Source organism: Oncorhynchus mykiss, chromosome 28 (genome assembly GCF_057628025.1).
Source record: "Oncorhynchus mykiss isolate SJ-2025 chromosome 28, ASM5762802v1, whole genome shotgun sequence".
NCBI lineage: Eukaryota > Metazoa > Chordata > Actinopteri > Salmoniformes > Salmonidae > Oncorhynchus > Oncorhynchus mykiss.
In genome coordinates, this window is record NC_143049.1 from 28890034 (window position 1) to 28917969 (window position 27936).

Genomic DNA, 27936 nt, shown 5'->3' on the forward strand with positions numbered 1-27936 from the left:
TTTATGAAACAAACATTTATTGATACAAAAGAATCAAAACAATAGAAGAAATATCTATATTGGGACAAATGGCAATAAATACCACCTCAGTGGATGGGGCTCTACACACAGGGAGGGGGAATTATGGCACAAGGAATCAACAGGATATAAAACAACATTTAAAAATCCATACGTTTGGTCATGTGACAGAAACTAACATTTGAGATTCTCTTCTTAGAGTATTAAAAAGCCTTTCCTGCAGTCGAATGACCAAAGCACCTCTAGTGGCCTCATGGGTCCAATGTTATTCGGATTTTTCATCATTAATAAGCATGCCTTTTCAAATGCTGAAATGGTTCTGTTATATTTCAGTCTTCTGTGATGTACATAAAGTGTAATTTTGGGATTCAAAATCATAATGGAATGCATTTCAACTCTATATCTGACATGGTACAGGTGTCTTCTTTTTTACCACGACCATGTGTGTGAGGTGTATACTTTTGCTTCAAAGTAATTTGATTAAGACTACCAAGAAACACTGTGACCCTGATTTAGCCCACTGCAGTAAAAGGTTAAAGAGGCAGAGAAACTACAAACAGAACTACAAAAATATTCCAGTGCTTTCAAGTCAAACTGGGATCAGACAGTCATAAACATCTTAACTTGAACCATTTATCTTTTCTCCTGCCAACCTTCTCTAAAATATGATTGCTTGATTAATCAGAATGAGTGTACAAAACATTAGGAACATCTTCCTAATACTGAGTTTCACCCCCTTTGCCCTCAGAACAGCCTCAATTCGTTGAGGCATTGACTTTACAAGGTGTCGAAAGCATTCCACAGGGATGCTGGCCCATGTTGACACCAATGCTTCCCACGGTAGTGTCAAGTTGAATGGATGTCCTTTGGGTGGTGGATACACACGGGAAACATTCTTGATACACACGGGAAATTGTTGAGTGAGACAGATCTTGACACAAGCGGTGCGCTTGGCACCTATCACACTTAAATATTTTGTCTGCCCATTCACCCTCTGAATGACACAAAACCCATGTCTCAATTGTCTCCAGGCTTAAAAATCCTTCTTTAACCGATATCCTCCCCTTCATCTACACTGACTGAAGTGGATTTAACAAGTGACATCAATAAGGGATCATAGCTTCACCTGGATTCACCTGGTCAGTCTCTCATGGAAAGAGCAGGTGTTCTTAATGTTTTGTACACTCAGTGTAAGTCTCTTACCAAAAATCACCACAAAGCAGTAGACTTGTGGTTCTGATTTGAAGGAGAGGAAATAGAGGACAAACAGTAGAGTATATTGAAAACAAGGAGCAAGGAAGTAGGTAAACATGATGTGACGGAATGCTTCTTTCACAGAACTTCCTAGTTGAGTTTCTGAACAATGAGAACTTCAAAACCCATAAAACAGAAAAGGACATGGCACATTCTTTATATTATTCTGATTGGTTGAAAAATATGGACATTCTAATGAGAGTTTAAAAGGAATGCAAGAAAGATAAGGCAACATTTCACTTACAGTTGAAGTCGGAAGTTTACATACACCTTAGCCAAATACATTTAAACTCAGTGTTCACAATTCCTGACATTTAATCCTAGGAACATTTCCCTGTCTTAGGTCAGTTAGGATCACCACTATATTTTAAGAATGTGAAATGTCAGAATAAAAGCAGAGAATGATTTATTTCAGCTTTTCTTTCTTTCATCACATTCCCAGTGGCTCAGAAGTTTACATACCCTCAATTCGTATTTGGTAGCATTGCCTTTAATTGTTTAACTTGGGTCAAACGTTTTGGGTAGCCTTCCACAAGCTTCCCACAATAATCATGGTCCATTCCTCCTGACAGAGCTGGTGCAACCGAGTCAGGTTTGTAGGCCTCCTTGCTCGCACACGCCTTTTCAGTTCTGCCCACACATATTTATAGGATTGAGGTCAGGGCTTTGTGATGGCCACTCCAATACTTTGACTTTGTTGTCCTTAAGCCATTTTGCCACAACTTTGGAAGTATGCTTCGGGTCTTTGTCCATTTGTGAAGTGCACCAGTCCCTCCTGCAGCAAAGCACCCCCACAACATGATGCTTTCACCCACATGCTTCACGGTTGGAATGGTGTTCTTCGGCATGCAAGCCTCCCCCTTTATCCTCTACACATTATGATGGTCATAATGGCCAAACAGTCCTATTTATGTTTCATCAGACCAGAGGACATTTCTCCAAAAAGTATGATCTTTGTCCCCATGTGCAGTTGCAAACCGTAGTCTGGCTTTTTTATGGCGGTTTTGGAGCAGTGGCATCTTCCTTGCTGAGCGGCCTTTCAGGTTATGTCGATATAGAACTCGTTTTACTTTGGATACAGATACTTTTGTACCTGTTTCCTCCAGCATCTTCACAAGGTCCTTTGCTGTTGTTCTGGGATTGATTTGCACTTTTCGCACCAAAGTACGTTAATCTCTAGGAGATAGAACACGTCTCCTTCCTGAGCGGTATGACAGCTGCGTGGTCACATGGTGTTTATACTTGCATACTATTGTTTGTACAGATGAACGTGGTACCTTCAGGCATTTGGAAATTGCTCCCAAGGATGAACCAGACTTGTGGAGGTCTACAGTATTTTTCTGAGATCTTGGCTGATTTCTTTTGATTTTTCCTATGATGTCAAGTAAATGTAACAGTATAATTTTAGACCGTCCCCTCGCCCATACCCGGGCGCGAACTAGGGACCTTCTGCACACATCAACAGTCACCCTCGAAGCATCGTTACCCATCGCTCCACAAAAGCCGTGGCCCTTGCAGAGCAAGGGGAACTACTACTTCAAGGTCTCAGAGCAAGTGACGTCACTGATTGAAACGCTATTTAGCGCCCACGCTAACTAAGCTAGCCGTTTCACATCCGTTACACTCACCCCCCTTTTGACCTTCCTCCTTTTTCCGCAGCAACCAGTAATCCGGGTCAACAGCATCAATGTAACAGTATAAATTTAGACCGTCCCCTCGCCCATACTCGGGCGCGAACCAGGGACCTTCTGCACACATCAACAGTCACCCTCGAAGCATCGTTACCCATCGCTCCACAAAAGCCGCGGCCCTTGCAGAGCAAGGGGAACTACTACTTCAAGGTCTCAGAGCAAGTGACGTCACTGATTGAAACGCTATTTAGCGCCCACGCTAACTAAGCTAGCCGTTTCACATCCGTTACATAAAGAGCCACTGAGTTTGAAGGTAGGGCCTTGAAATACATCCACAAGTACACCTCCAATTGACTCAAATGATGTCAATTAGCCTATCAGAAGCTTCTAAAGCCATGACATAATTTTCTGGAATTTTCCAAGCTGTTTAAAGGCACAGTCAATTTAGTGTATGTAAACCTCTGACCCACTGGAATTGTGATATAGTGGATAAGTGAAATAATCTGTCTGTAAACAATTGTTGGAAAAATGACTTGCGTCATGCACAAAGTAGATGTCCTAACCGACATGCCAAAACTATAGTTTGTTAATAAGAAATTTGTGGAGTGGTTGAAAAACAAGTTTTAATGACTCCAACCAAAGTGTATGTAAACTTCTGACTTCAACTGTATAGGACAAAAAACATTTGTTTTTAAAAAAGCTAGCAAGGATAGTAAAATTCTTGCTCTGTTGATAACAAAATCACTCTCTCTCAACACTCTTTATATTACAGTAATACTAGAGTAACACAATTTGCATCAGTTTAAAAAACGTCATCATAAGTGGTCCCACAAAACTGTATCAAACTAAATATATAGGCCTATGGTTCATATGATCCATAAAGGTACTTGGACATGTTTCTCCACTCCAATTCCGGTAGAAGGCCACTATAACGTCACATATTCCCAGACACATTGTGTTACACTTATGTCAACTGGGACTACTACTACACAGGGTGACTTTTTGACAACGCAAAAAAAAAGCGCTGTTGTCAAAACAAGCGCACATTTTTTAGCTGCCAAAATGGGGCCCACAGAGTCTAACAGGAAAATATAAAATGACACCCTGTAGAGGGGAATAGGGTGCCATTTGACACACAGTCAGTCTAATAGTCGATGCCCTGGTCCTCGTCATAGTGCCCGCTGTACTGCTGTTGGTACCCACCCCGGTACTCCTCTTCGTCGTCATGGTGATACTGGTACTCCGCCTGGTAGTCGCTGTCACTAATCTCCGATCCATTGGTTCCCGTTCCTAGGCTCCCATTGCCATGGCTACCGGCATTGTTGCCGAGGGTAACGGGAGAGGTGGGCTCCGTGGAGGAGGTGCAGTACTTGGGGTCGTAGATCTGCCTGCCCAGGCCGTAGCTGCTCATTCCCTTCTGGGAAGCCACCTTGTTGGTGCCCATCTGCAGGGAGATGGTGGAGCTGTCTGCTGTCTGTCCTGCCGACTTCTGGTCGTAGATGTCACGGCGGGTACCCGGCGCCGACATGCCAGCCTGAGGGAGAGGAGGGAGGGGGAGCGGAGGGAGGGAGAGAATGGGAGTGGAGGGAGGCAAGGAGAGAGGACAGGGGGAACGGAGGGAGGGAAGGTTAGGTTGGTGGTTAAGTGGGAGTGTGTGTGTGTGTGTGTGTGTGTGTGTGTGTGTGTGTGTGTGTGTGTGTGTGTGAGAGAGAGAGAGAGAGAGAGAGAGAGAGAGAGAGAGAGAGAGAGAGAGAGAGAGAGAGAGAGAGAGAGAGAGAGAGAGAGAGAGAGAGAGAGAGAGAGAGAGAGAGAGAGAGAGAGAGAGAGAGAGAGAGAGAGAGAGAGAGTAAAAGGGTGTGTGTTTGTGAGAGAAAGCAAGAATGTGTGTGTGCGTGCACCTGGCCACAGTAACCTTTAGTTGGTAGATGTCTCACTCTGATACAAGATTACTGCTAATTGCTTCCAGGGATTATAGTGGCTAGGAATCCACTGCAGCAGAACCATAAGAACCACAGTACTTTATACACCACAGACGAACAGTACTCTTACCTGGCTGGCTCCTTTGTTGGTTCCCATCTGCAGACTGATGGTAGTCTGGTCATAGGGCTTGTCCGTCTGTGACTTTGGGTCGTATAAGTGTCTCCTGGTCCCGTATGCTGTCATACCAGACTGGCTGGCACATTTATTTGTCCCCATCTACCCAGGACAAAAACAGCTTTCAGACATGGCTCCATCCATAGGTCACAATGTCCTCTAATCAAATCTATTCTATGTCTGGCAATGGTATTGACCACAAATGTAATTTGTTTTTCAGAGTACGACTGGTATCCATTGTTTTGGTACAGACAGGATAAAACACACACACACACACACACACACACACACACACACACACAATCCCTCCTTTTGCCCTCAGTACAGCCTCAATTCGTCGCGGCATTGACTCTACAAGGTGTTGAAAGTGTTCCACAGGGATGCTGGCCCATGTTGACACCAATGCTTCCCGGAGTAGTGTCAAGATTGTGGGGACTGTCTTGTTAGACTTTAGTGCAGCTTTTGACATTATTGATCGAAGTCTGCTGCTGGAAAAATGCATGTGTTATGGCTTTACACCCCCTGCTATAATGTGGATAAAGAGTTACTTGTCTAACAGAACACAGAGGATGTTTTTTAATGGAAGCCTCTCAAATATAATCCAGGTAGAATCAGGAATTCCCCAGGGTAGCCGTTTAGGCCCTTTGCTTTTAATTTTTTTTACTAACGACATGCCACTGACTGAGTAAAGCCAGAGTTTCTATGTATGCGGATGACTCAACACTATACAGGTCAGCTACTACAGCGACTGAAATGACTGCAACACTCAACAAAGAGCTGCAGTTAGTTTCAGAGTGGATGGAAAGGAATAAGTTATCCCTCAATATTTCTAAGACTAAAAGCATTGAATTTGTAACAAAACTCTCACGAAACCCTAAAACTCAACTTCATCTTGTAATAAATACTGTGGAAATTGAGCAAGTTGAGATGACTAAACTGCTTGGAGTAACACTAGATTATAAACTGTCATGGTAAAAACATATTAATGCAGTAGTAGCTAAGATGGGGAGAAGTATGTCTATAATAAAGCGATGCTCTGCCTTCTTAACAGCACTATCAACAAGGCAGGTCCTACAGGTCCTAGTTTTGTCGCACCTGGACTATTGTTCAGTCGTGTGGTCAGGTGCCACAAAGAAGGGCTTAGGAAAATTGCAATTGGCTCAGAACAGGGCAACACGGCTGGCCCTTGGATGTACACAGAGAGCTAATATGAATAATATTCATGTCAGTCTCTCCTGGCTGAAAGTGGAGGAGAGATTGACTTCAATCACTACTTTTATTTATGAGAGGTAATGACATGTGGCACACAGCTCAGACACCCATGCATACCCCACAAGACATGCCAACACAGGTCTCTTCACAGTCCCCAAGTCCAGAACAGACTATTAGAGGCACACAGTACTACATAGAGCCATGACTCTATTCCACATCAAGTAACTGATGCAAGCAGTAAAATTTGATTTAGAAAACAGATAAAAAAACACCTTATGGAACAGCGGGGACTGTGAAGCAACACAAACATTAGCACACACACACACACACACACACTTAGTACTGTAGATATGTGGTACTGGTGGAGTAGGGGCCTGAGGGCACACGATGTGTTGTGAAATCTGTGAATGTATTGTAATCTTTTAAAATTGTATAAACTGCCTTAATCTTGCTGGACCCCAGGAAGAGTAGCTGCTGCTTTGGCAGCAGCTAATGGGGATCCATAATAAATACAAATGTCCTTTGGGTGTTGGACCATTCTTGATACATACGGGAAACAGTAGAGCGTGAAAAAATCAAAAAACAGCAGCATTGCAGTTTTTGACACAAACCAGAGCACCTGGCACCTACTACCATACCCCGTTCAGAGGCACTTACATATTTTGTCTTGCCCAATCATCCTCTGAATGGCACACATACAATCCATGTCTCACGGCCTAAAAATCCTTCTTTAACCCACCCCACATTATCTCTGTGGTAATTGCAATTGTGTTAGTATGACTCACCTGCAGTCCAATGACACATTGTCCAGCCTTCATTTTCTCCTCGTCGAAATGGCGCGTCCTCTTGTCCGCATACTTCACACCGAGGTCACAGTTGGAGTTTGAACCTTTGGTTTTCGCCTGTTGCATGGTAAGAGACAAAGTAACAAAGTCAGTGTTGCTTGCAGTTTACATAAATGTTTTTACTCACTAATTATAACTGTACTGTTAGTCTACAAAGTGTTGCATGGACATCTCAATCACCAGCAATTCAATCAAAAACAGTGTTTGTTCGACCACGGATTTCAGCACCAACAACAAAAACAAACCAAAAACCAACGTTTGCCTCCTTTTCATGTCATGCTCTCCCATGGCACTGTGTGTGGTGTTATGGCACATGGTTATAACGAGGTCACGAACAACTCAGGGTTCCACATTCACCCCAGTCTAACCGAGAACCTACCACACCAGCCAGGGACAGCAGTGTGCTCTGGACCTGGGTCATGTTCCCATTCTCAAACAGGTCATTGGCCTCAAAGATGTCGTTGGGACAAAGGCCAAACTTCAGAATGGCTCGGATGAAATTCCCCAGATTTTCCAGCTAGAAGTGAACAACAAAAGGAAATCAGACTCCACTTCAGTCTCGTTATTTAGTCTTGTCGAATGAAAAGCATTTTCCCTCTGTGAAATGGTAGCGTTACAGTATATATCAACATCTTTTATTTTGTTTCACGTACCTTATGCCAGTTGAGTTTGGAGTGGTTGATTTTCTTGATGGAACCAGGCTGCAGTTTGTTTATCAGCCTAAAGGTAGAAGAAAATAGTAAGCAATTACAGTTTGATATGAACATAAAACAGATTCTCAACTAGAGCAATGACAAATAACACACTGTTCCTAGTGGTAATGAAAATAATTATAGAGAGATTAAGACCACAGAGACCTCTGTAGGCCTTTTCAACACCTGATCACTGTTATGGCAACAATATAACATCCTGTATTAAGTCTACTTGAGTGATCATCCCTACATCCTCATAGCGGACTGAGCTGAAGACAGGCGAAGTCTAGGACTTGTAAACCAGTAAATTGAACAGGGCAAATCATCCTTCACATGTTGGGGATGATAATACAACCTAACAATATGGATTGGTATAATTACCTAAAACATTAGAATACATATAATAGTAAATCTCACACAGATACACTTTGTGTAGACAGAAAAAAAATAAAACTAACTCGCAGAGGATGACTCCGTCCTTAAGACCCTTCTGGAAGTTCTCTCCAATGGGCATGCCCGTCACTTCCTCAATCCAAAACCGGAGCTCCTCCTCCTTCTGCAGGTCATACTTCCCTGCGATCTGAAAATATCAAATAATTATGTAACTCCACCCACTCTTCATTTAACAATAGTTCAAAATCAAACACTGACCCCCCTAGACACTTGTGAGGATATGACAGGTTCGGATAGGTAGGCTATACGACATCAATACCACTTATCCTACAAGTGGGCAAGGTCGAGCAATTACCATAGACTTCCGATCCTGCACGCAAACCCAATCCTAACACAAACCAAACAAGCTACATACTTAAGGTATCTTGTAATTTGATCCAATTTTAACCACAATGTAAGCCTACACCTAGACTACTTTATGAACTCCATAATCTTTTAGTATGATTGTTCTTTCTCCTTGAATTTTGTATTTATATTGATGTGTGTATTTTCTGTAATTGATGTAATTCAGGGCTCATGTGTAAAAGAGACCTTTGTCTCAGTATGATAGCCTGATAAAATAAAGGTTAAATAAATAAATATTATGCCTGTGTGTGACACAGGGAGTGAGTCTGTGAGTTCTAATAGCCTTTAGGTAGAGAAGAAGTGTTTATGTTAAGTGTGATGCATTAGTCTGACCTCAACAGATTGCTTAGTAAGCAGTGAGCAGCACACCATTTCAACAGTTATAACTCGTGGTCTTTGGGCTTAGCCGGACCACTCCTTGGGAAAGTTAGATTAGGTCTGTTTAATGGGTAGACTTGCACAATCATTTTGGGGGCTTTTAGCCCAATCTAAATACAGAACATTTGAAAAAGCATTATACAATTAAAACCAAAAGGAAAAACAATCCATTCTATCCATTCATGTATTTTCTTAAAGAGAAAGTCACTTGAGGTAACGCTTCAGTCCTCACAACAGAAGGCCAAAGCTTTTAAACTGAAGCCAAAGCCGATCTATCACATATCGTTCTAAAGGTCCGTTTTTTGGGAAAACACTCGTCTCTCCTCTCCCTCACATCACTGCTGTGTGGCCTGTTGCCAGGAGTGGTAAGACACACAGGAAATTACATGGACCGCTGCCCCATGACTGAACCCTGGCTTTAGGGGACGGCTCCACAGATTCCCCAGTCCAGACTAACACTGTTGCTTTACCCAATGACTTGAAGGAGAGAGAGAAAGACAGACAGACAGAAACACAGAACGCAAGATAGAAAGACTCCTGAGATGTCCTGAGCAATGAAGTGTCTTAAACTTCCATGAAAACATCACAGAGACAACGTTACGTGAGATAGCGGAGGGAGACATTAGAGGGATATTGCCCTCAGCCATCTTAATGAGCATTCATAGGCTGCTTGGTTGAAGCCCTGGGCTTCCAACTATGATGTACATGCCTTCAAATCAAATCCAATTTTATTCATCACATACACATATTGAGCAGATGTTTTTGCAGGTGTAGCGAAATGCTTGTGTTCCTCGCTCCATCAGTGTAGTAGTATCTAACAATTCACAACTATACACACATGTAAAAGTAAAATAATGGAATTAAGAAATATATAAATATTAGGATGAGCAATGTCAGAGTGGTATTGACTAAATACAGTAGAATAGAATACAGTATATACATATGAGATGAGTAAAGCAGTATGTAAACATTTTTAAAGTGACTAGTGTTCCATTATTAAAGGGCTAATGATTCCATGTCTATGTATATAGGGCAGCAGCCTCTAAGGTGCAGGGCTGAGAAACTGTGTGGTAGCCGGCTATTTAACAGTCTGATGGTTTTGAGATTGAAGCTGTTATTGATGCACCTGTACTGACCTCACCTTCTGTATGATAGTGGGGTGAACAGGCCGTGGCTCAGTTGGTTGACGTCCTTGATGATCTTCCTGATGACCTTCCTGTGACATCGGGTGCTGTAGATGTCCTGGAGGGCAGGCAGTGTGTCCCCGGCGATGCGTTGGGCAGACCATACCACCCTCTGGAGAGCCCTGTGGTGTCGGGTGGCGCAGTTACCATACCTGGTGGTCATACAGCCTGACAGGATGCTCTCAATTGTGCATCTGTGAAAGTTTCTGAGGGTCTTAGGGGCCAAGCCGAATTTCTTCAGTCTGCGCTGTTGCGCCTTCTTCACCACACTGTCTGTGTGGGTGGACCATTTCAGATTGTCAGTGATGTGTACACTGAGGAACTTGAAGCTTTCCACGTTCTCCACAGCGGTCCCGTTGATGTGGATAGGGCCATGCTCCCTCTACTGTTTTCTGAAGTCCACAATCAGCTCCTTCGTGTTGTTGATGTTGAGAGACTTTATTTTCCTGGCCCCACTCTGCCAGGGCCCTCACCTCCTCCCTGTAGGCTGTCTCGTCGTTGTTGGTAATCAGGCCTACTACCGTTGTGTCGTCTGCAAATTTGATGATTGAGTTGGAGGCATGAGTGGCCACGCACTCATGGGTGAACGGGGAGTACAGGAGGGGGCTGAGCACACACCCTTGTGGGGCCTCTGTGTTGAGGATCAGCGAAGTGGAGGTGTTATTTCCTACCTTCACCACCTGGGGGCGGACCGTAAGGATTTCCAGGAGAGGTTGCACAGGGCGGGTTTCAGACCCAGGGCCCCGAGCTTAATGATGAGCTTGGAGGGTACAATGGTGTTGAAGGCTGAGCTATAGTCAGTGAACTGCATTCTGACGTAGGTATTCCTATTGTCCAGATGGGATAGGGCAGGGTGCAGTGTGATGGCAACTGCATCGTCTGTCAATCTATCTATCTATATTACTGCCTCATTGCCAGCATACGTAATGGGTCTGCGGTGAAACGATCACCCCACATCACTGTGAAACGCTCCCTAAAACACTTCAGCGTCCAGGCCTTTCTAATCGACCTGGCACGGGTATCCTGGAAGGATAATGACCTCATCCCATCAGTAGAGGATGCCTGGTTACTCTTTAAAAGTGCCTTCTTCACCATCTTAAATAAGCATGCCCCATTCAAAAAATGTAGAACCAGGAACAGATATAACCCTTGGTTCTCCCCAGAACTGACTGCCCTTGACCAGCACAAAAACATCCTGTGGCGTTCTGCATTAGCATCAAACAGCTTCCGTGATATGCAACTTTTCAGGGAAGTAAGGAACAAATATACACAGGCAGTTAAGAAAGCTAAAGCTAAGTTTTTCAAGCTGAAATTTGCATCCTGTAGCACAAACTCAAAGCACCTTCTCCCAGCTGCCCACTGCGCTGAGGCTAGGAAACACTGTCACATCGATAAATCCACTATAACGGAGAATGTAAATAAGCATTTTTCTACGGCTGGCCATGCTTTCCACCTGGCTACCCCTACCCCGATCAACAGCAATCCACCCCCCACAGCAACTCACCCAAGCCTCCCCCACTTCTCCTTCACCCAAATCCAGATAGCCGATGTTCTGAAAGACCTGCAAAATCTGGACCCCTACAAATCAGCCGGGCTAGACAATCTGGACCCTCTCTTTCTAAAATGATCTGCCGAATTGTTGCAACCCCTATTACTAGCCTGTTCAAACTCTTTCGTATTGTCTGAAATTCCCATAGATTGGAAAGCTGCCGCGGTCATCCCCCTCTTCAAAGGGGGAGACACTCTACACCCAAACTGCTACAGACCTATATGTATTCTACCCTGCCTTTCTAAGGTCTTCGAAAGCCAAGTTAACAAACGGATCACCAACCATTTCGAATCCCACTGTCGTGACGTTGTATTAGTTAATGTGACGACTGTTGCTCATCGAATGATTAAAGGTTTCTAATTGCGTGATTAACTGAATCAAGCAATTATTAACTTATTAACCTGGGGCACCATGGGAAAATTCGTTTTATTGAGTTTCTATTTCCCAAATATCGATTTTACAACAGCCGCTAATTAACCAGTTACCTCTACAGTCTCGTTCTGAACGTCGCAAAATCTGGGAATCTGCACGGCCCCGGGTCTCACCAATGAGTTCGTACCACACCAATCTTAGTTGAGTATTTATTTACTAGAAAGCTAAAATTATGATACAAGATAAACATACACAAAAATACATTCTAGGCTATTGATTAGACTTTGTATAACGGGCCAACACACTATGGCGCGTGTTACCCAAAATGGGGATTTAAAAGAGAGATAAAAAGCGAAAGTAAACAAGAGAAATATACATTTGGGTGAATTTGTCAGCTATGCTTATTCTAACCCTAGCCTTGCCCCAAACTGCCGCTCTAATGGGTCAGAATATAATGATGTAATTACGTGGGGAAGGTCTCCGTGGATTCTCCACGTGGACTGTTCAGGCTGCTCAATGATGCACTTCTCCGGCGCAACTCTCTGGTCATCCTCACGATATCAGTGTCCTTTTGGCTTAGGAGTCTGTTCCCTCGCCCTTGCTCTGGAAGGGCTCTTCTGAGGACAGACAGCTCTGTTGCTCAGAGCTCACAGCGTAGGAATGAAACAGTGTAGATACCACGATTCGATGGGGAGTGGAGGCTAGGTGGTTCGACTTGAATTCACCCACTTAGACACAGCTACTCATCCGTAGCTTGGGTAGAAAAATATTTCTTTGTCCTCAAACTTGTGTTGCGTTTTGGGTTCGTTTACTTTTTAGACCTCGGCTGCAGCTTGGGTCACTTAGTCTGATATGTTAATTCTTCACACACAGGTTTTATACCCTCGGGTCAGAAGTGGGTGTAGCCGGCTTTAGGGTAATTCTCTGGGCGTACCAAGTTAAGAGCAAGGTCTAGATTTTACTCAAATCCAATTTTAGACATCTAACTTCACATTTCATCTTTACCAAAACACTCTCTTTGATTTGGACATTTTCCACACAACGTACAATGTATAAACATCAAACATATACTAGGTAAACTGTTGACGTTACAATGTTTTCGTAATAACGTCATCTATTAACCTTTAATAACAAAACAAAAATGACATACATTTTCATATTCCACCTATCATCATGACCACCATTGTGACTGACGGAAACCAATGTTCCAAAGTCCCTTTATTTCATGTTTAATGTTCTCAGGCTGGTTCTCCATATTGAAGGGACACAGGAATGTTGTGTGGCCTCCAGTTTTCATCAAGTCCAGTGTAGTTCCTTGAGGGCCGTCGTGGTATCGGCTTGAGGGGGAATTTCCACGGCTGTGACTATAACCGAAAATAATTATCTTGGGAGGTAATACGGTCGGGATTTGATTGTGAGGTATTTTAGGTTGGGTGAACAAAAGGTTCTGTATGTTATCACAATCGCACCATGAGTAGTTAATCATGAACTATACACCCCGCCTTTCTTCTTCCCAGAGATTTCTTTATTCCGGTCTGTGGGATGAACTGAGAACACAGCTGGCTGTATGGAAGGGGAGAGTATATCCCAAGAGAGCCATGATTCCGTGAAACAGAGTATGTTACAGTCCCTGACATCGCTCTGGAAGGAGATCCTCACCCTGAGCTCGTCTGCTTTATTGTCCAGAGACAGTAAGTGAGTAATATACTTGGAAGCGGTGGATGGTGTGCCCGCCTCCTGAGTCAGACTAGAAGTCCACTCTGAATACCTCTTCTCTGTCCACGGCGACTTGGAGCAGCCTCTGGGATAAGTCCAATTGCCCTTGGGGGTACGAACAAAGGATTGAATTCAGGAAAGTCCTATTCCTGGTCGTTACCGCCGCTCTGATATCCAGAAGTTATTTCCAGATGTATGTAATAACACAAAAACTGTTCTGGGCTAATAATGTCAGAAATAACACACAAAAAAACAAAATACTCCAAAGTTGCTTAGGAGCTAGAAGCAGAGCTGCCATGTCTGTCAGCACCATCTTGCTGCTTTCGCTAATTAATCAAGAGAAAGCACTCAGGATGCCGCATGCACACCTCAGAGTGCTGATCTAGGAGCACGACTCCCCTGTCCATGTAATCTTATTCATTATGTTCTAAAAGGCTAAACTGATCCTAGATCAGCACTGAGACAATACATACGGCTCTAGGGCTAATTATCGACTAAGGAGGTATTGTTTTTCCTCGCTGCGCCACAGGAGCAGCCCAAGCAAGTTATGGTACAGTAACAATGCTGGAGTCAGTAGTTTCCCCATACAGAAGGAATGTGGAATAGCGACCGACCAGGTTTCTTCCTTGCAGCTCAAATTACTGTAGTGCATCCTCAGTCTGGCACGCAAGCACAGATCTGACTGCCTCATGGGGAAACCAGAGGGGTTCAGACACTACATACAGTGTACCTGGATATCAAGGAGACAATCTGACTCTTACAAGGTCTTTGGACAGGAAAATGCAAACCCTATTGATGGCTGTGTAACGAAAATGCAACTGTTCACAATACAACCTCAGTGTGGAAATATATAAAATATATACTTTTTTTAAATGAATTATTATTTCACTAAATATTTCACAAACAGAGATTGTGAGCCATGGGCTATTGACTTCCATGCAAATGTATGGAATAAAAGGTTAGGTACCGAACCTGAACAATACAAAGATATCTCAAAGTAACAAAACCTCCAAGTTTATATCAACCTCAAAAACAAAAAGCCATCGGCAATACCACTGGTCTGTTTTCACTGTCTGAGTCAAGCTACCACAGTGTCAAAACAGACCCTCTTCAAGGTCTGTGTGTGTGTGTGTGTGTGTGTGTGTGTGTGTGTGTGTGTTTGAGAATGTGGGCAGTGTGTGTTTAGCTAGGAGGAGCCGAGGTAGATCCAAGAGATCCCTCATCTGCAATTTATTAAACACACACGCTGCACTTGAGTGACACACACACACACAAAACCAGCACCTCTTGCTGACTATGGTTGAAAACAAGCAAGTAGAGGTTTTCCAAAGGTTCAGAGCCATCTGTGATAGGCCTAATCCTCCACATTCAGAGTCTAACCTCTGCTGAAAGAAGTCTTCAGTTCTCTCAGAAAGACAGAGGGCTGAAATCCCATCAACCTCACACATAAAAACTCCCACTTTAACTGTTTCTAACAGTTCATCACCCTTCACACACATAACAAACCAGACTTTTGTGCCTAATAGTTCATCACCCGCCAACATGAGAGCCTTGACAGAGTCAAATCTGAAATCTGTCATCAAGATGAAAAGGGAAAACAATTATTTCAGTATTGCTCAAAGGCTGTGTGTAAGAAAGATGGCCGCCGTTCCTACAAAGACCAGCAGTCTTCAAAAAGGGCAAAGAGTCTTCAATGTGGTTAAAAGGAGGGGAAAGTTGATGTGATGTCCCTGAAATAATTAATCCAACTTCGATACCAAGCTGGAAGGGTCAGAGTTCAATGTGAAAGGTAGATAAAGGAAAAAGTGCCCCTCACAACCTTGTGTCGTGCCAAACAAGCTACGCTATGCTAGCCGTTACTATGAGACTCATGTCCCAGGGAGTCCTTTAAAAAAAAATCCAATGCAGCCATTTTTTTCTCAATATCAAATCATTTCTGGGTAACAATTAAGTACCTTACTGTGACTGTTTTCATTTAAATGGCCAAAAAAAGTGTAAAAATAGCTTCTTAACAAGTGCAATTTCTCAAGCAAGAACTTTGCTAGAACTGTCTGGGAGAGGTCTAAGTGGGGAAGGGAAAACAGAAAATGTGCCATTATTGGGAGAGAGGCTTGGAACTGTTACTTATTGGTCGAACTAATTTACGCAAGGTGCTGTCACTGTGGATAGCCAAAACTCCATCCCATGGAATGCCGTTTGGGTCTTTGCCGGTCAAAAAAGATACACGTCAAATAACACAATTTGACACATTAAATAAGCTTTTCATTAAATTTCTTTATTTAACTAGGCAAGTCAGATAAGAACAAATTCTTATTTTCAATGATAACCTAGGAACAGTGGGCTTGTTCAGGGGCAGAACGTTGTACCTTGTCAGCTTGGGGATTCCATCTTGCAACCTTTCGGTTACTAGTCCAACACTCTAACCACTAGGCTATGCTGCCACCCCAATGACATGTCAAATAACACAATTCTATTATAGAATGTTGTGTGTGCTGAATTTGCAAGCCAAGCGCCACCACTACTATCAGTAGCACTGTCAAAGCCGTACAAAAAAGTCTGCAAACAAGCACTCACCGGCCACGAACGATGTGTTTACAATACCGCATTGTTAATAAGTCATTATTTGTTTGACCGCTACTTCTGGGATAGCTAGCTAGCTTTAGCTTGGGACCTAGCTAGCACCAATACAACCAGCCTGAAAACAATGGCCAGCAGAAACTGCAGTCATTTTCATTATTCTTAGCAATGATTTAGGAATCCTTGCGAGTAAGTATTACCTAGGTAGCCACGTGTTGTTCGCCTATTGACATTTAACTTCAGTTCATGAAAATAAATAGCTAGCCAACTACGTAACCCCGTTGCCCAAAGCTAACGTTATAAACAGCCAGCTAGCTTCATCTGGCTAGTGAGGCTCGACCGGACCGGTTTATGTGTTGTGAAGCTAGCCACAATTAGGATTAGGCACAATAGTGGAATTTGCGGTTTGCCTTCAAAATAAAAGTCAATCAATGAAATGGAGTATCAGTCTGCTCAATACCCAATATATTTTATATTTAAAAAAATGAATTACAAAAAAAACACAAGGAAGGGGTAACATTAAATTATTAGAACATGAAGGACAAACAATACAGCAACAAGACACTATCAAACATGTATCAGTCTTTCTGCAACAGAGCCATCCTTATGTGTGAGGGTGCGTGTGCATGATAATGATATAAAATATATGTCATAGTTTCCTTTTTCATGATCACAATCTTGTGAAACCCGAACCCTCCAAGATCCCCCCCACAGTTCCCCAATAGCTGTCCCTCAACCATTCGAGACCCCCCCCCCCCCCCCGGAAGAAGACAAAGAAAAAATACAATTAATTCCATTCCCCACCCCCAAGAACCCCCCACTGCACCAACAACCAAGAGAATGAACTAAAGAGAAATAAGGAAAAGACAGAAGAAAACAGCAAACAACAATGCAAAAAATTAAATAATATTACATTTAAAACAAAGGACATCAAGGACAACTGAAATCATAACAGCAATGCCAACTGTATATGCTTGTGGGGATCAACGAAACGGAGTATCAGTCTACTCAATACCGAAGATATTTTTTCCCAACATCCTCCTCAGAGTTATCAGACTCCAAAACATCCACGCAGTATTGTTTTTCCTCTGGAATAACGCTCAATACACATAGTAGATTGACAATAAATATGGCTCAATTCAGTTGTTTCAGAGTCCCGCAATAAGAGCTACAAAGCTAATGTTCTCTGGGTGTCACTGAATAGACTGATATCCCATGTTCTCTGGGTGTCACGGAGTAGACTGATACGCCATGTCATTGATCCACAATCCATAGGAAAGGCTGTACAGTGAAATAAGTATGCCCCCAATGCAATTCTAAAGTCTAATACAGCCAGTGTGATTTCAACAGATTTGTCAAATGATGTTATATAACCTTGTTTATTATGATCTATTCAATTATAGCATAATTCTACTTTTTGTATTCATTTGCATCACTGTCAATGACATACTTTTAATTTGAAGGCTAACCACAAAGTCTACTATTGTGGCTAATCCTTATTTTGGCTAGCTTCACATAGATGGTCTGACCAGTAATGAACGTGTTAAATTATTATGTGACGTGCAGTCACATTCAGGTCCTGATTGGTCAACAAGCTTATTTGACACGTCAAATAACACTATTTGATGTGTATCTTTTTTTACACGCAAAGACCCAAACGACGTTCCATAATATCCCACCAAAACAACCTGAAATTCCAGGCAGTCTTTTCAACCAGCTCTTTCACTAAAAAGTCCATTATCATAATTTTCACAAGTTCACAGTATTATTCCAATCTCGGTGTGGAAATATATACAAAGCACAGGGAAATCACGTTTTTGACTGCACTGGGCCTTTAAAACGTCCCGTGGATGGCTGACAGAAGGGAGTGTGAACAGTTCCTGTTCGGATCTAGCAATCTCTCCTCTACAGCCCAACAATAGCTCCAGTGTTCTTGGGACTTGATAGAGCAGAGCTAGCTAGGCATTCAGAGAGGAAAGAGGGGGAGTAAAGCAGAAATGGATTCATCTTTCTCTTTTCTCAGGCATGCAGAGAAAGAAACCCCCTTGTCTTATACTACCACTCCTGCCCACGCAACTGGAAGCATTTCCTGATGGGTCTGGGGAATGGAGACAACATCTGGACTGAAAAAAGACTGAGATTGCCGTATTGTAAACGGGCCGCTCCTTATGGATACGACTTTACTGTACTGCATGTTGCAAAAATCACAGGCTTTGTCCTCCAAAAACCTCTTACTGTTTGTTACCACAAAACCCACAATCTGTCCAAATATTGGTTATCCATTTATTGGAGAGGAAATAGCATTGAATGGAGCCTTGACAAGAGAGACAGCTGGTGAGGCGTTAATAAATGATTAACCTTCCGTGGCTCTGGAAAATGTTCAATGGAGTGGAATGATGCAATGATGATGAGCGTGAGGTGAGGTAGAAACAATTCACCATGTCTGTTTATGTAGCCCTAGGCCCATTGTCATATTGCTGTTTGTTGTAGTGCTGAGCGATTCACCCATTTTTAAACACCTAATTGACCAACTCGGTTCAATTATTTGAATTCCATTTTGTGTTTTTTTTCTGTGAGTTCAATGCTCACAGAAAAATGTCTAGTTTCTCTAGAAATAAATCAGATCCAGCCTGAACTGTGCCATGTAGTAGGGAGTTGTAGCTTCCAACAGGCCAATTTTCTGAATATATAGTTTAGTGCATAAAACATGGTAATTAACTTCAATGAACACAATCCATTGTGCATCTACCTGTCCGGTCTGTATTTCTTTTACGCCTGCTACAGAAGAGAGAAGAATGCACGATCGTAAGGCGATATAGAGAGCAGCTTTTGCTTCGCAAGGTATCTCAACCTGGAAATACATATTCCAAGTGATTGATAGTTGGTATTTATTCAGCAGTCATACAAGTATGCATTACTTACTTTGAAGAACTACAAAATAGTGATTTTGTCAGACAGCAGCTCTATAGAGATGAGATGATGACTTGGCATGAAATAATAAAGTCATCAAATAAAACCAATGTAATATACACCGTTACTGAAATATTGTATTAAAGTAACGTGAATAAATGGTTAATAAGTGATAATCAGTAATGAGAAGTCACTACCATTATGGGACTTATGAATTGTTTTATTCTGTGTTGTTACAGCACTCAACCCAAATAATCTAAACCAAAATCGAAAATGGTGATATTTTTTTTCAGAATCAAACCGACTTTAAAAGCACTAATTGTTCAGCTCTAGTTTGTTGACATACAGCCGGAAGGCGGCCATTTTCCATATTGTGTGAACAATAAAGTTTTTCCTTTTCCAATTCGAATCTATCCATCCTCAAAAGTGAGCCATGACTCAAAATGTCACTGTTATCCTTAGGACACATCCTCCTGACCTAAAAATAACCAGAAAGGAGAAAAAAAAGACTCCCAATATGTCAGAAACAAAAAGTGCTGCTGCTCCATCCTGTGTTTTTCTTGAAGGGCAATTATAGCCAGTGTTTATTAACAGCACTCAAGGAAGACTCCTTCCTGTTCTCCTTGAGGTGTCAGCGTGGGGTTTAAAGGGCCACTCTGGGACCTCCTCAACAGAGGGAGGATAGCCACGTCAGCACTTTAGAGGAGTTTCAACAAAAACATGACATTCCCTCCCAACAGCCATGCGTGTTGTGATGCTAGAGCTAATTAAAAAGGGAAGGCACACACGTGCACACACGTGCGCACACACACAGCCCCCAGTTTGATTAAATATATGAATACTTAATTATTTTGCATTTACATTCAATTATGCAAAACAGAACAAGTGTTGGGTCTTTCCTGGCAGTTACATGCAAATATTTCCCGACTGAAACACTTGAGCATAATCTCTTCAGTCCTGTCTCAAACAACTATCTGCCAAGCCAACACCACAAAACATGTCTTCTGTGCTCTGTGTGGCTGGACATGGGCTACCCTTACATACTGTTTTCAGGGGATATATTTTAAGTCCTATGTATGAGGCGCACCGTGCACATGATGTTCACCGCAGCCTTATCTGTTGTGAGCAGGAGAGAAAAGTAGCTGCAGACACATAATGCTGCAGATACGATACAAGGACGGTGTGATGAGAGGAGCTTGGCCAAAGTCATTTGAAGTGCAAAAAGGTGTAGGGAAGGTGGCTTGAATTCATCCTTATTGAAAATGACGCAAGTTGCGTCTTCGTAGTGAGATTAACCAGTATGTGTTGAATGTTGAATGTTCACATAAAAGAAAGCACATTCTTGAATACCCTTCCCTTTTCTATGGCCTTCACTTCTTTCTATTTGTTTCCTCGTACGGGTATTCATGATGTGGACACGTTTGTAGCGGTATAGCCCACTATGTACTGTAACTCTGTACTGCATCTCTCACTAGGGGTGTAGGTTACAGAAGGGGTATAGGTAGGGCAGCAGGTAGCCTAGAGGTTAAAAGTGTTGGCCCAGTAACCGAAAGGTTGCTGGTTTCAATCCCGAGTCGACAAGGTGAAAAATCTGTCGATGTGCCCTTGAGCAAGGCACATGTCCATGTGTCAAAACATCCAGTCTGGTTTTCATAATTGCTAGAGGACTGAACGTTTAAGTGTCCTGTCCTTGAGACAGCGCAGATGTCAGGCCATCACAGCACCACTTTATTAAAGTCCTCACTGTGAAGTGACCATACTTATGGTGGGCATTTGGCTGATATCGTTCAGTATGATACGTAGCTTATACTAGAGATATGTGAAGTTTGAAATCAAATAAGATTGCTAATATGGGTGATTGTTAATGGGACAATTGTTGGCTACAACCATCGAACTAGTAGTAGTATTTAAAAGGATAATAAAAAATGTGCACATTAATGTTATAAACTTATTGTTCTAATTATTGTGAAAGCATCAATTCAGGCAATTTATTGCGATATGGATATGGAAGAAAAGGTATAACAACAGTTTCAGCCCTGTATCAGATTCATAATTCCAGGTATTGGCAGAGTTTAACCGTTTTGGACGGTATCAGATAACACAACTTGCGATATGGCTGAAAGCCAGGGAGACGGTCATTTACAAAGCAGGCTAATTCACTTTCATCATTGCTTCAATTACTGGACAAAGCAACGTCCTTTGTAGTGTAGAGCTCTATTGTACTCATGCATGTTACGTATTCATAAACGGCACATACAAGCATTTCCTGAGAATTTCCAAATTAATCAAACTGATAAAGTGCATCACACTAATAAAAGCTAAAAGGTAAAGTAAACATTACCTTTTAAAATGGAGAACTCACTTAACATGCAAAACCAATTGACAGAGGATGTGTTGAGCTGCTAACAAAAACATAGAACGATGTCAATGCCATTTCAAGTAAGTCAATAATCAATTTCCTGAATCCACTGAGTTGAAATGGAATAGACTCCAATCACCCAAGCCTGATACACCAGTACAATGTACTACGTTGTTGCTGTTTGACACAGCCATAGTTGTGAAGATGTTGTGCGGTGCTTTTTAACCATCAAAGTAATAACGGCTGCGTAAGGTAATGCTGACGACAGCCAGTGACACACACACCAAAGCTCCCACTGTGGTCTTGACGTCCAAGTGATGGGAGCCTCCCATTGTGATCAGCTATTTACTTCCTGGAACACATCTGGGTGCCAGCCTGCCAGAAGTTACCATAAGAACCATGACCAGGAACCCGTGTGGAGGGCTCTACTGGGGCTTTAACTATACTATTACAGACAGTTTCCCAGACTCAGTTTAAGCATATTCCTGGCCTAAAAAGCAATTTCAATGGAGATTCTACCTCGAGAATGCCAGGAGTAGGCTTAATCTGGGTCTGGGAAACCGCAGCAAAGGCTTTGCCTGAACTGCATTACGTAGATCTTCACTAGAAAGAAATACTAAAAAGTTATAAGGGAGGTTGGCTTTGAGGTTTTTGTGCGCCGCTTGACAGTTCAGAGACATTCATGGCACTTCCTATGAAACATAATTATTTTCCACAAGCAGACCACTGAAGGGCTGGCATATCTCCGTCAGACTTCTAATAAAGCGTATCTTCTGGCAGACAACGTGGAAAATGTCTCCGCTCACACTGGCAGACAGCGGGGAAAGGGAAGGAAGTTCATGGAACCACTGCTTTGCATGGATGGAATGACACACTTTGAGATCACATTTAAATGGGAGTGAAATGACAAAAAGTGTCACGTTGTATAAATGATTGAAAGACAAGGGCAGGAATACGTAATAGGGGGTTTTAATACTCCACCCAAAAATACAACATGCCATGAAAAGGCACGAGGACGAAGCCCAAAACAAACATATAAACACAGGGATGTAAACCCAAACAAAAGACTGAGGTTAAACCTCTAATAAATACAGGGGACGAGACCCGTAACAACAATACACGGGACAACACCTCTAATAACAAGTGCACAACAATTCACAGGATAAGACCCGTAATAACGAGTACACAATGCACGCAGCACTAAAGCCAAAACAACAAAGCACAGGTACTCACAAGACCAACGGACATGGGAACAATAACCGACAAGACAATGGTGAACAGAGGGCACATATATATACAATTACTAATCAGGGGGAATGGGAACCAGGTGTGCGTAATGAAACAGTTCAGTGACGCCTAGAGGCTGGTGACGTAGACCTCCGGAGCTGGTTCACGTAATGCGTAGCAGTACCGGGGGAATCTGTGACAGTACCCCCCCCTGACGCGCTGCACCTGCAGTGGGAAGACCCCAACCTTGAGGACAACCACAGGAAGGCGGTGCGGGTCGGTCAGGGCCAGTTGCAGCTGCCGAAGTTGCATTGTCGTTGGACAGGCCAGTTGCAGCTGCCGGAGTTGCGTCGGATGGGCCAGTTGCAGATGCCGAAGTTGCGTCGGATGGGCCAGTTGCAGATGCCGAAGTTGCGTCGGATGGGCCAGTTGCAGATGCCGAAGTTGCGTCGGATGGGCCAGTTGCAGATGCCGAAGTTGCGTCGGATGGGCCAGTTGCAGATGCCGAAGTTGCGTCGGATGGGCCAGTTGCAGCTGCAGAAGTTGCGTCGGATGGGCCAGTTGCAGCTGCAGAAGTTGCGTCGGATGGGCCAATTGCAGCTGCCGAAGTTGCGACAGCGTCGGATGGGCCAGTTGCAGATGCCGAAGTTGCGTCGGATGGGCCAGTTGCAGCTGCCGAAGTTGCGACAGCGCCGGATGGACCAGTTGCAGCAACGTCGGACAGGCCAGTTGCAGCTGCCGAAGTTGAGCCGGCGTTGGACAGGCCAGTTGCCTGAAATTGCGGCGGATTCGGAGGGGCCAGTTGCAGCTGCAGAAGCTGCGGGTGCGTCGGACAGGCCATTCCTGCTGTCTCCATTTAGGGTCGGTTATTCTGTCACGTTGTATAAATGATTGGAGACAGGCGCAGGAATACGTAATAGGGGGTTTTAATACTCCACCCAAAAATACAACATGCCATGAAAAGGCACGAGGACGAAGCCCAAAACAATGGTGAACAGAGGGCACATATATATACAATTACTAATCAGGGGGAATGGGAACCAGGTGTGCATAATGAAACAGTTCAGTGACGCCTAGAGGCCGGTGACGTAGACTTCCGGAGCTGGTGCACGGAATGAGCAGCAGTACCGGGGGAATCCACCGGAGAGGAGCTGTGGATATCGGTATAAAAAGATAAAGACGACTGGGGAAAGTTTTTCCAGACTATGTGGCTTGACCTGGGAAAACTCTGAGCCCTAGATATACGGTAGCTATAAGTGGGTCAAGCTAGGTGGTCAAGAAAAAGTACTGGTGTACTGATGATTTGTAGTTGATTTGTACCCAGACAAAGGGAGGTGATCCACCTCTTTAGTTCATGTGTGAGACAGACTGAACATGTGGCTGATAGACCTCTGGGCCATCTGGGGTTCTCCCCAGGAACAATGTGCTCAATTGAACAGAAGTAGGGTTGGGCGATATATCAAATTCATTTGATTAATTCGAATTTATGTTTTTGTGCGATGTTCCAAATGCCTGCATCGCAAGAATCTAGTTTATTTTTTATATGGGAGTTTACGTCTGTTTGTTCTCATGTTGTCTTTTTTGTCTCGTCTCCTTCTCTCCTTGTGCTGTGTTCACCTTCCCATTTACACCAGAGATCTGCATATAATGACGAGATGCTCATATCTCCGCTCTAACAACGGGAGTCGTTGTCCCAAAGGCAGGAAGGCAGACGACAAGCTTAGATCCAAAATAAGCCCATAGAAACGCATTGGGATTATTTGGGACAGATTTTAGAGAGAGTGAAACCTCTCACTTCACCTCTTCCTGTGTGTTTACAGTTTACACATATCAAGCCACTCCTCCTGCCACTCACACAAACAAAGATGGGAGATCACTTCTTCCTCTCTGACAAGGAGGTTTCATCTCACTATTTGCATTTGGTCCAACAGAATCGTTCATATGGACACCAAAACACATTGAGACATTATTTTGCCGTAATAGTGGAGAAGTTAACCTATTTAACGATACCCTTTTTATGTCTCAACTACTCAAATTGCACACAGAGCAGACACTACTCAAACGAGAGTATCTATGAACCTTGATTCTGGAAAATGAATGCTCAGTTTGTCGCGCACGGCATTCCAGTAGCTAGTATGGCCTACCGCTAGCAGCATTTTTGCCAAAGACTTTTATACTAGCTGTCTAGTCTGTGTTTTATAAATGTACAATAAGCATAAAACGCTATTATATAAAGAATCAGCAACTTGTTCTCATTCTGAGAAATAAGGTAGGGCACTTGATTTCAACATCTGAACAAAGTGGACAGGCATGCTATGCTGTTCAAACAGTTGGAGGCAGACAGAAGGGTGTGTTCATAACATTTAAACTGTTTTGCCTTGTTAGCTAGCAAATAGATCCAAGTTGGCTTAAACTTGAAATATAAAGTTACTAGTCCAACACTCTAACCACTAGGCTACCCTGCCGCCCCAAGCTTAATGCCTGCTACAATAAGTTAGTCATTATTAGTGAATGTACATTATGCATGGTTACTGTTAAATTTGTAACAAAAAAGGGCATTTTCATAGACGGACTTGAAAACAAGATAAGTGATTATCACAAAAAAAGCAGGTTCAACTATTTTGACTATTTTATCCTAGTGGTTAGAGCGTTGGGCCAGTAACCGAAAGGTTGGTGGATTGAATCCCTGAGCTGACAAGGTAAAAATCTGTTGTTTAGCCCCTGAACAAGGCAGTTAACCCACTGTTCCTAGGCCATCATAAGAATTTGTTCTTAACTGACTTGCCTAGTTAAATAAATAAAACATGTTTTTCCTAGGTATAACTTCATAAGCCCTGAATTCATTTGATTATTGATGGCTGTTTGAAATGCAGTGTATCCCGTGCAGCTCAGTTGGTAGAGCATGGCACTTGCAATGCTAGGGTTGTGGGTTAGTTTCCCACAGGGGACTAGTATGAAAATGTATGCATTCACTACTGTAAGTGGCTCTGGATAAGAGCATCTGCTCTTATTCAGAGATATATATTGTGAATAGCACATAAGTTTGAGGGAAAAAAGTTGTATATAATTTTTAGGTCATATCACCAAGCCCTAAGCAGAAACCAAGAAAACATGGAAGACTTGGCAGGGGGCCCAGCCCATCATTCATCTATTCAAAGCTGTGCTGCATGGTACATCTAACGGGACCCTTTAAAACAATAGTAGCAAACTGATTCCATATGAGATAAGGTCTGACAAGGAAGGCAATGCTACAGCTTTAGATGGTATATAAAGTACAACAAACTATTGAGGGGTCAGACGAGGAGAATGCATTGTCGAGGATGTTGTCTAGTACTGCAGACTTCACTCAGCAGTATAGGGGCCCCTACACCGCCCATACAGGCTCCACCCACTATGGTGGAGCAACAATGAGTTGTTGGCCTTGCCATTCATTCATGAAGCTTTCATCATTTATTTGACATGAACCAGAAGCATCAAATAAGATCATAAAGGAGTATTGTACATTTGTAAATCCCGCATCACCATGTAGCCGAATTAAAGGTTGCATTTGTGAAAGGTCTGGGAAAAGGGGCCCGAGAATGGACATATTTTTATTACAGCCTAGTTGGTGATGTGTGTTGATCACTAGTTTCCAAGGTAGTGTTCCAAAACAGACATTATCAGTGCAGATTCATTATGTTGAAGACATTAAATCACAACCTATTTGCAATTTGTTGTGCGGGGTATTCTGCACTACGTAACCTGGTAGACAATATTTACAAGACAAAGGGCACATTGACTGATCATCATTCATATGCTTCTGAAGTACGTGGCCATTTGCCATCACACACTTTCCATAAAAGGAAAACCATTTCCAGGTCGTATCGAGGGAAATGAATGCACCGACTGATGCGAAGCAGTTTCACGTGGGCCACTTGATGAATGCAAATAATTAGTTTCCTAAATAAAAACGTACAAAAATCTAAATGCATCAATTTGATATGTAAAATTGTAGTCCTAATAGTCACGCTTACCTTGCTTCTCAATTCTGCAGTCAACCCGTACACTGGTCCCTTGTTGAATTGAGTCATGGTCCTTTGTTTTGCAAATGTAAAACTGTGTCAATAATTTGCAACAAAAGTTGCTGCTTCTTCCAAGGTTCCTGTGTTACAAAGTAACAAGTTCCGTACAACAGTGTGAAACCGTCAATCTTCTAAACCGAGATAATTTGCTTCTTCAGCGAGCAGATGGAGAGAGAGAAAGGATCTGCGTTCGTACAGAAAGTTTGAGTTGCAGTAGCTCCTCTAGACCAAAAAAAAAGTGTGCAGCGCGAGAGATACCTGCGGTAAACCAATCAGAAGCCTTGAATTTCTCTGCGCTCGCTTACTCTTAAATGGAGAATAGATCTATGGATAGCGCTGAATATAAGGGTGTAAGAAAGAAAGCCTTCGGACAAACAAAATGTTATTCACAATAACAGATTCAGAATTTATTTTGTCAAGTTTCCCCTGATTAGGCTATATTATACTTATACCTTTCGATAATGTTGCATATATATCACAATGTCATCAAAAATAGAATTAAACGAGAATTACAAACAATCAAACGTAATTATGAAGATATATAATTTGATTATAGTAGGCTACAAGTCATGAAACATCTGCCTATTTTCCCCCAAAACATGGATTAGAATACTAAAGCAAAGCATGGGGGTGACAGTAATACTGCATCCTTCCACAATGCATTGGGAAATGAGAATAAGTAAGTTTCCATTTACAATGAGATCAGCTCTAAAAATAGTAAAGGATACCTAAGTCTCTGTGTATACTATCTCTACATTTGCTGTCAGAATGCAAACAAATCCTTTCCTCCATTCCTCCCTCCCTCTTTCCATGTGTTTCCTGTCCATTGAGCAGTGCTGTCAAGGGACACCAAACCTCCATAAACAGGAAGACTGTCCACAATAGAAACGTTCTGCTAGAAGTGCTCATCCTGAAATAAACACAAACAGAGCTAGCCCCTGAAGAACTCCCCATGCTATTCCCACTATGAGAGCTAGCTAGGTCCCATTTTTGTCATTTCCTCTGAATAACCTAGGGTATTCTAGGCCTAGTCTACTAGTCTGTTTATACTCACAAAAT

General features: G+C 42.7%; 1 protein-coding gene across 1 annotated transcript; it reads right to left on the bottom strand.

The window, feature by feature from the left end:
• Positions 1–27121, bottom strand: LOC118944862 (calponin-3). The gene is made up of 7 exons (XM_036966771.2): positions 26830–27121; positions 8205–8326; positions 7708–7774; positions 7434–7571; positions 6995–7111; positions 4953–5099; positions 1–4437 (listed from the first exon to the last, which is right to left on the bottom strand). The coding sequence occupies exons 1-7, from the start codon at positions 26884–26886 to the stop codon at positions 4048–4050; spliced, it is 1038 nt and encodes a 345-aa protein (XP_036822666.1). The 5' UTR covers positions 26887–27121; the 3' UTR covers positions 1–4047.
• Between the last annotated feature and the right edge of the window lie 815 nt (positions 27122–27936).

Bases quoted from the DNA above. Each gene is read 5' to 3' on its own strand.
- LOC118944862 (XM_036966771.2), bottom strand. From the start codon at position 26,886: ATGACTCAATTCAACAAGGGACCAGTGTACGGGTTGACTGCAGAATTG. The intron at 7,112-7,433 runs GTAGGTTCTCGG...ACCATGCAACAG, and splicing joins TGCTGTCCCTGGCTGGTGTG to GCGAAAACCAAAGGTTCAAA. The intron at 4,438-4,952 runs GTAAGAGTACTG...CCTCTCCCTCAG, and splicing joins CCAACAAAGGAGCCAGCCAG to GCTGGCATGTCGGCGCCGGG.